Source organism: Monopterus albus, unplaced genomic scaffold, assembly GCF_001952655.1.
Source record: "Monopterus albus unplaced genomic scaffold, M_albus_1.0 scaffold51.1, whole genome shotgun sequence".
NCBI lineage: Eukaryota > Metazoa > Chordata > Actinopteri > Synbranchiformes > Synbranchidae > Monopterus > Monopterus albus.
The window spans coordinates 3171943-3182041 of NW_018127931.1; the positions used below are offsets into that span (position 1 = coordinate 3171943).

General features: G+C 41.8%; 1 protein-coding gene across 3 annotated transcripts in view; it reads right to left on the reverse strand.

Annotated features, from left to right (window-relative positions):
• Positions 1–10099, reverse strand: part of cdk17 (cyclin dependent kinase 17) — a 53256-nt gene that overhangs the window by 22525 nt on the left and 20632 nt on the right. For all 3 annotated transcript variants that reach the window (XM_020601306.1, XM_020601305.1, XM_020601307.1), the window contains one exon: positions 4359–4492. In XM_020601306.1, coding sequence (XP_020456962.1) covers positions 4359–4492 — 134 coding nt within the window. The remainder of the gene's footprint in view (positions 1–4358; positions 4493–10099) is intronic.

Genomic DNA, 10099 nt, shown 5'->3' on the forward strand with positions numbered 1-10099 from the left:
ACCAATTCAAAAACAAGTCCAACATGTTTGACATTGTAAAAGACATTCTGTGCCCTCCTGCAACTATTTTTCGAAGGTTGCACTGCCTGCCTTATACACCTAGAGCTGAATAACAGTTGAGTTAGAAATAAATTGTTTTGCGCCTAATACAATACATTCACACTGCAAGCCTTAGTGCTCAATTCTGATTTTTTTCTATATCCAACTTTGGTTATAGAAAAGGGAGCACTTGGCTTTTATGCAAGAGATCGCACTGCTAATACAAACAGCAGAATCATCACATGAAACTGAGATCACACAGGTACTTAAATCGTGCTCATAAAACAATTTATCTGCTGCTTCCTGTCACCATTGTGAGAAAGGGTCAATTTATAGTTTGCAGTCATGTGACTGGTCATAGTGGCTAACACCAGACATTCAACAGAACTGCAGCACAGGCCTGTTAATTTTCTAGTTATGTTCTGTGTAAGGGCTCATGGGTAGGAATAAAATGATCCAAGTGGTACCTAAGAGCCACTCTCTTTATCTCTCAGACAAATTTCACTGCCTGTGTTCTAAATTTACTCCACCAACAGAGAGAGCAAGCAGCAATGGTAGCACAAGCTAGCATGTGAATAAAGAGAGGGCTCAGAACAAACAAAACAAAGCAGTAAATCGGATAAATAAAACATTATTTTCTGATTGTTTCATATGGCAGGGCATCGGGCTCAGCGGATGAGCATGTTAACGTGTCCAGTGGAGTTTCAGTGCTACTGGCTAATAATACAAGAGTCAACTCTTCCTGGCATATGGTCCTACATATGCCTATACCATGGCTAGTAGGGTCTGACGAACATAGAGACTGTGGTACCATATGTAGATGCACTTCCATGGTTAAGCTTAGTTCCACTTAGTGTGGGGTAGTTAAATAGGGATACCTTCAGCAGAGCAATTTTGTGGAGTGTAAAACAATGACTTCTAATACTCTTTTGTATAGTTTGGTATTTTAGTCTTGCCATCTTGGCATTAATTAAAGATGAAAAACATTACTGCACAATTGCTGCATCTCACTTATTATCCACAGCCCAGAGAGATGAGAATGCCAAACATATATATAAGAGGCCTGAACTAAATAAGTGATAGGCTCCCCTTAAATCACTGGCCGAATTGGTTGCTTCCAGCTGTAACATGTTAACAGGTCATAACCATATACTGTATCATCGCTATATGTGTTAATGCATCTTAAAAGTATTAACATGCAGTTACTAAACGTGTTAATGTCCACGTTTGTTGAACCTGATGGCTTGCCATAGTTTCATCGTGGTTACGTTCTAAAGCATATATAAACACATCCACACCTCTGCACAACCCTGCAGGAAGGATTTTATGTGAATGAGTCAAAGCACAGGCTTCATCCTCCCATCTGTCCCTGTACTTTGTGTGTGTAGCTAAACCCTGCATTAGGTCAAACAGACACACAACCATTATATAAAGGTCAAACTACAACAAGAATATGTCACAGTGCTACAGAGGACATGTAACACAGAGACTCTTTATCAACTGCAAACCCTTCTACTCTCCTTGTGAATTTTCAAGCTTCATCCTGGTGGGTGTCTATTTAAAGCCACAGGCCCAAGCTAGCGCACTACAGCTCCTGGCAGAACAGATAACTAGCATGGAGCGAGAACATCCCGACTCTCCACTCACTGTTCTCGGGGACTTTAACAGAGCAAATCTCACCCACAAACTGCCCAAATACACACAGCACGTTACCTGTCCCACCAGGGACAAAATCACACTAAACCGCTGCTACACAACAATAAAAGACGCCTATCACTCTGTCCCCCACGCAGCCCTCGGACTCTCAGGTCACTGACCCATCTTATTCCAACCTACAGGCAGAAACTTAAAGTCGCAAAGCCTGTAGTCAAAACAGTGAAGAGCTGGACTGAGGAGGCTAAGTCGTCGCGCCAAAGAGGAGGCCTACAGATGTGGGGACAGGACTCTACTTTCAGCTACTCTGAAAAGCTGAAAGCTCAGGTGTCAGCCTGAAAAACATCACTGGCTATAGAAAACCATCCCCCCCCTGCTGTGGAGGACTGTCAACTAGCAGACAACCTGAATGTGTTCTACTGCAGGTTTGACAAACAACACTCCCCCCTCCCCCTCCCCACCTCAGATCCAGCAGCTGCTTCCCCGACCTGTAAATATACATTGTACAGATTATACAAACTCGTACAGGTCTCTAGTACTCAGTTTAAGTACTTTATTTTTATCCCTAATTATCTCATTTCAATGAACATTCCCTTGTTGTCTGCATTGTTTACTGTCTATTCATACTGCTTTTTCTGCATTGTTTGCACTGGTTGTTGATGTTAATACTGCTATTTGTATGGATGCTGATTCAGCATCCATGCTATATTATCCTGGTCTTTATTATTATTCTTATTATTGTGTGGATGCTGATTCAGCAGCCATACTGTGTTATCCTGGTCTTTATTATTATTGTATGGATGCTGAGTCAGCATCCATACTATGTTATCCTGGTCTTTATTCTTCTTCTTTTTATTATTGTATGGATGCTGATTTAGCATCCCTAACATTGTTTCTGGGGAAATCCACATCCAGCACCTGGACAATAGGCACAGGTGCCCCCCAGGGATGTGTGCTCTCCCCTCTGCTGTTTTCGCTCTACACCAATGACTGCATCTCTGTCACTCTGACTTGACTCTAACCCTAACCCTGAACTGGACAATAACCCTGAGTGCAATACCTGTAAATATACTGTTAGGTAATTTCTTAGTCAGTGAGATATTGATTAGATACTTGTTGTATAGGAATGTTTAAGTGTAGCCAGGATGTCTAGCTCAGGCTGTTAAATGCCCAGTTCATTGTCATGAGTTCTGCAGGCTGCATCTAGGCCAAGGTCAACTAGATTGCAGAGTCTGCAGGCAGGATGAATATTGTTAGTAGCATGATATGTTCAGCTTGTGGATGTCTGATCACACCTCCCTGCTGGAATGTGATCTACACCAGGTGTCTGTGTGTATGTGTGATGTTAATTTGTATGTTAAACTGGCCAAGTGGTCATCTCAGGATGTCGAGCCCTCGGTCTCTGCAGGACATCCCAAGACAAAGCAGAACTTGCAATATGTTAAGTGGGTCTGTGTGTGAATGCAAAACAAGCCGACTTGTCTTTGTTTAAATGTGAATGGGCTATCTGGTCGCGAAGAGGTGCAGGCACCAAAGACAGCTGGGGACGATATGTGGGTTGTTAGATATGAGACAATGGTATGAGTTTTATAGATGTGTAATTGTATCACTTTTGGTATAAAAGGGACTGCCCTTTACCAGTCAGATAGAGAACTCTGCGCGACTGCTAAGTTGTGTATGACTTCCCTCCATGCTGCATGAAATAAAAGACGTCTTCGAAGCTACTCCGGGTCTCCAGGCATCTTTATTGGGTCCTGTCCGTTTCCACTACCACACGACACACCTGGCCAATAAAGCAGATTTTGATTCAGATTCTGATATTGCCAGGGGAACCTGAGCTGCCTTGGCGGAAGTCTGTGCTCTCTGAGTGCTGTCTAGTTGTGAATTAAAAAAAAAAATCTAATTGCCAATAATTCAGATAACTGTTTAACCACTCTAGTAACTTAAAACATTCAGCACATATTCTGGTTCCAGCTTCTCAAATGTGAGTATTTGTCTCAGTTTTATATAATTTCAGATTTCATACATATGAGTGTTGTTGGATTGCCAAGCACAGTCAAGTGAAAGGCTAAAAAATCATCCCCAATCAGTTTGATGTTCCTGTGATCACAGCTGCTGACATTATTAAGACATTATTTACAATGTTAGGTCTGAAAAGGCTTATTGTGGGGCTCTGAAGATTTATGATGGCATGGCCTGACACTCCCCTCTTTGGGGCCAAATAAATGGTAAATATCATTTAATTCATATATTGAGCCTCCACATGAATGTTCTCCCATTCTTTGGCACATTTAATTGTGCATTATTGACGGCTACATCCTCACAAAAGGAACAATGGGGACAGCCATAGCTGTGCTAAGATGGACAACATGTAAAAAATCATTACATGAGAATATCACACTGCATCTCTTTACCAGCCTTTGTGATTGTTCTCAGGGAGCAGACCTGCTATCAGTATTATGACACAGAGAACCCATTAGGACCCCCCACTTCTCCTCCAAACCCCTTTTCAACATACGTAGATCTCCTTTGAGGCCGAGGAGCAGAAGAGGATGTGGAAGTGAAGAGCAGACGGAGGATCGAGGGGGTGAAGGGTGGAAAGCAGATTCGCCATGTACTCATACAGGGGGTGAATGTTTGTGTGTGTGTGTGTGTGTATACCTCACCTCCATGGAGATCCGCCGGTGGACTCTGGTCCTCAGACAGACACCAGTCGGAGACTGAACCTCATCTGAAGATGTTCCCGATGCCTGGTCACTCTCCCCATCAGAACCCATCTTCAGGTTCTCATGCACAATGTCTAAGACATAATAAAAATAAGAAAATACTGTACATAAATATAACTTTATGATAACTAATAAAATTAACTGCTGGAAGACAGTCATTATTAATGATATTAGATCCACCTGTGCTTTTCTTACTTTGACAAGGCAAAATGTCTTCTGTGAAAAATCTGATTTATTTAGAAACCATAAAGAGCACTACAATGCTGCAAGGCTGTCAACATTCAGGTTAGCAAAATAAATTCAGTAAGCATGAAGATTTAAGTACAAAGTGTACAAACATTTGACAGGGTTGCTAGCAGATGAGCTTTTTGTCTTTTAGCAAGGTTAACAAACTAATGAGAAAAATGAGAGAGAGGAAACATGCAGTTTCCATTCTTGATAATGCTATTTCAAAAAAGGTCAACTTGTATTCAGAGGTGTTCCTAATAATCTGACCCTCTCATGTATGTAGCTGAGGAGGACAAAAATATAGAGACACCTCTGAATACACCTCTGTTTGTTTTGACTGCTTGAGGTCAGTGTTCCTGCCGCATGTGTGCTGGTTAACAATCAGATTAATGAGCAATGATTCACCTGCCTGAACGACTACAGGCCAGTAGCACTCACCCCAATCATTATGAAGTGTTTTGAGAGAGTGATGCTAGCCCACATCCAGAGCAGTATACCGGACACCCTGGACCCCCTGCAGTATGCCTACTGGCCCAACAGGGCCACCTCAGACGCTATTGCAGCTGCACTCCATTATTCCCTTTCTCACCTGGAAAATGGAGACTCTTACATCAGGATACTCTTCATTGACTACAGCTCCACCTTCAACACAACACAGTGTGTCCCCCACAAACTGTCCACACTGGGTCTGCACCCCACCCTCAGTGACTGGCTCCTGGACTTTCTGACTGGCAGGCCCCAGACTGTCAGGATTGGTAATAGGATTTCAGCCAGCATTATCATGAATGTCGGCACCCCGCAGGGATGTGTCCTCAGTCCCATCCTCTACACCCTGTTCACCCACGACTGTGTCGCAGGTCATGGTGCAAGGACAATAATCTCAGCCTCAACACGGACAAGACGAAGGAGATGACAGTGGACATGAGGAAGGAGATCTCATCAGCCACTGTTCATCCAGGGGCTCAAAGTGGAGAGGGTGAGCAGCTTCAAATACCTGGCCATCCACATCAGTGAGGACTTCACTTGGACACTTAACACCACACAGCTAGCACCACACACTTAGCACCACACAGGTCAAGCACACCCAACAGCGGCTGTACTTCCTGAGCAGGCTGAGGAGGTTTTGCATGTCGCCTAGGATCCTCAGTGACTTCTACAGCTGCATACTCGAGAGCATCTTGACCAGCTGCATCACTGTCTGGTATGGCAGTACAACTGCTATGGACCGCAAGCGCCTTCAGAGAGTGGTAAAGACTGCGGAGAAGATCACCAGGACTCCACTGCCCTCTGTACTGTTTACATACTCATTTTGCACATGCATAATTGCACACTCAATGCTGAGTATTTACACTCCACGGCTCCCATGTAGCATATATTCTCTCCGCATTATATTGTGTTCTTGTTCTATTTTTATTTGCTTCCTTCACTTGCTGCTTTAAAGTGCCTTAGATTTGTGTTACTGCCTATTTAGACTTGTGTTATTCCTCATCTACTTTATATTTCACTTGTATTTTGTGGCATTCATGTGGACGGCAAAGTAAGAATTTCATTGTACAGGGAAACACGCTTCCTAACTGTGCGCATGACAAATAAACACTTTGAACCTTGAACCTTTGAACCTATGTGGAGTTATGAGAGGTGCCAAGCTAATCTAGAGGTAATCAAGATTAAACATTAAATGGCTGGAAACGAGCAAAATGAGCATGCCATGGGGACTTTAAACCAAGTTCCCAACATAAAATTATTGACATGGTGGGGGCCTGTCTGTTAAAGCCAAGTGCCCACAATGTCAGTGTGTAAACAAGTTTTGGTCCCCACACTGATAGTAAAACCAGGCACGCAAATACACGCACAGACGTTCTTGTTTTCATCACTTACAGGGCCCCTACATAGACTTACATTCATTTCCAGGAGATTTACCCAAACCAGTATTGTGACTCACCTACCCCTCATTGTTTAAATTAAGATTTTGGATATTAAACCATTTTTTATAAAATATATCGATATTGCTTATCTTATATGACCTGTATTATTTGTTTATTTTTAATTTTCTGTATTTAGGGAGTTTTTTTATTACTGGAATAATATTTGATTTAGTATTACTACTTTGTACAATGAGTTTGAGAATGATTAGGTAGTGCTGATTGCTTATTGAGATTTACAGAATGCGTTTGTTGTGGACATCTTTTTCTTTTTTCTTGTGTTATTATTTGGGTTTGCTGTCCTGCACCTGTGTTCTAATTGGATTGGATGTGCACACATTTTAATTATTTTTTTGTCCTTCCCTTACCCTAACACTTAACCAAAGCAGACACTTGCTCTAACCTTAGACCTCAATGTCTTCATAAAATTCAATGAACATCATGGGGACCAGCCTCTGGCCGCCACAAATGACTTTTTGTCCCTGCGAAGACAGTAATTTTCTGATTTCGGGCCACACAAGTATAGAAAAATGAGGACACGCACACACACAGTGTTAATGAGTAGCCATGGTTGGGCAGTCCTCTGCTATCACTGTGTCAGCATCAGACACGTTTAGGGTGGTACAAAGAATTAAAAATAGAGGAAAAGAGGGCAAAGCAAGAAATTGCTGCAAGGTTTCCATCTAGAGGAGGGGAAGGATGACTTTTCTTCTTTATTATCCTCTCACTGCTTCACATCCCTCCTCACCCCATCCATTCTCAAAAATCTCATTTCTCCAACTATTTTTATCTCTTTACTTTCTAAAACCTTTTACCTTCAACCAGCTCCTGTGTTTTCTCCAAGGGTCTCAATTATTAAACACGCATACACAATACTGTGCGCATAAACCATGCTTATTTCACACACAATACACAATATGGGGTGCTGTGTGTACATTAATGAGGAAAAAAATGAACTTAAATGATTTTAGCATATGGCTGCAATATAAGAGTGAAAAATTTAAGGGGGTCTGAATACTTTCCGTACCCACTGTACCTAATGTCATATCAAACTACTGCTGATGCAAGCCCAACATTTCCTACTTGTGCTGCTGCACATTCAACGAGGGAAACATAGGCTGGATTTTATTGTGATGCAATCACAGTCAACAATGTATTTGCACTGACTGTTCAAACTTGCCAGGCTATTTTTGATATTTAAAAGGAAGTAATGGAACAACAACAAGCAAGCAAGCAGCCACAGGAGCTGCTAGATGAAGAGCTGCACACGTGCATGAAATCGGAGTGTGGCACTTTTGCCCAGTAATAACTTTACGTTAAAGCTGCTAGGATTTTAAGGATATAATTGATCATACGTTCTGGAGATGTCTATATATATATATATATAATTATATCAATAATATAAATGAGCCTGTATCTGCATTAGTAGATGTATGTAGAAAAGATGAGACTGTTCTTTGTGTGAAACTATCAACTTTGTTTGTGTGAACAGTTCCTATACAAACATTTAGACCTCGTCTTACATGGCTACACCAAGAGATAAGAGCCTTAGTATTACAGTATTTCTCTGCTGCAGGGGGTTCTTCTTTCTCCTTTTCTGTCTTATTACTGACACACTTTTCTCTTCCTATCCCAGTTACTTTCTCTCCATAAACATTCTGTACACAATGCATTCTTGCCCCGCTTTCCTTCTTCAGCTTGTCTCCTCTGTGATCTCTCTCCTCATTTTCATTTCAGTTTCTCATTTCTTGCCTTGCTTCATAAATCTTACCAATTTATTTTCACTTCCCACTTCTGTTTCTCTCTCTACATATTTGTCTTGTTGCTGTTTTGCGAGATTTCCCTAGGCAGCAGCCCATCTGACTCCTCTCTGTTGCTTCAACACATTCCTCTGTTACAAGCGCTTTTTAAACCTCTTCTCCTAAACCTCCAAATGATCTAATCTGTCCTACTTTCTTTTCCTTTCAACCGCCTTTACTTTCACATACCTTTCCATTATCTCCTGCTTTTGTATCTTTCCTCATCCTCTCCAAAAATTCACAAATATTTTCTCTCAACTCTTTTTCCTTCTCTTCAAAAACCCCAAAAAGCTGTTTTCCAATCTTTCCTCTAATCTTTCCTGCTCTTCCTAATCATCTCCACATACCCATCCTTAATTTTCCTCCCATTCTTGAGTCTTCAGACTTTATGATCTTTCTCTCTTTTATCATCTCTTATCTTATATCTCCCTACTTTCTTTAGCAGCTACAAATGAACTTCCTTCTGTTGATTCTTAGTTTGTTTTTTATTTTCCATTGAAATAGGCCATCACTTCCCAAAATAACTTCATGACTTCAATGATTTGTTTAGACCCACATTACCTAAATCAATTTTGTCCTGTATTGTTAAAATATTAGAATATCACATTTAATCAAAAGACTGTTATGTGGAGTGTAATTGCTAACTCTACATCCATCCCTCCTCCTCCATCCATGCTCAGCGGAGGCTTTGCGCATGCGTGATTCATCTGCAGTGTGGATGCGGAGCGGTGTGGGCCTCGGAACGGGGGAGGGGCTCACGGCAGCACCCGCTGCTCGTTGAGGACAGGAACTGTAGAGTGATAGGTGCTTTCACGTCAGTCTCCAAAACACCAGAAAAGTCTCCAATAACACCAGAAAAAGTTGCTAGATTTGTCGCTAGTCGCTTTTGACAAAAAAAGTCGCCAGATTTAGCGAGAAAGTTGCCAAGTTGGCAACAGTGTTCCTGCCCACTGTCGCCAAGTACTTGTTCAAGGGGGATTTGTTGGGTTTTTCTCTATAATAATAATAACAACAATAACAACAACAGTATGGTCTAGTATGTAGACTGTCCTGAGATTACTTTTGTGTGATTTGGCACATAACAAATAAAATTGAATTGACTTGAAGTGAGCTGAACTGAACTCAAGCTGTCAGTATGTATCAAGGAATATAATAACTCACAACATCCATGCGAGCAACTCTGTGAAGCCATACTAACATCAGCTTGCTAACATTATTACAATGACAGTGACACACAGGATGACAGAAAATGTGACCTCATTACAGTAGAACACTACGCCGTCATGGTTTCAAATCATGCATTGCAAGGAAGATTCCCCTGCTCAAGTCATCACATGTCCAGGCCCGTCTGAAGTTTGCCAAAGACCATCTGGATGATGCAGAGGAAGCATGGGAGAAAGTCATGTGGTCAGATGAGACCAAAGTAGAACTTTTTGGTCTAAACTTCACTCGTCGTGTTTGGAGTAAAAAGAAGGATGAGTTGCATCCCAAGAACACCATCCCTACTGTGAAGCATGGGGGTGGTAACATCATGCTTTGGGGGTGCTTTTCTGCGAAGGGGACAGGACATCTGCACTGTATTAAGGAGAGGATGAATGGGGCCATTTATTGTGAGATTTTGAGCAACAACCTCCTTCCCTCAGTCAGAGCATTGAAGATGGGTCGTGGCTCATGACAACGACTCAAAGCACACAGCCAGGATAACCAAGGAGTGGCTCCGTAAGAAGCATAT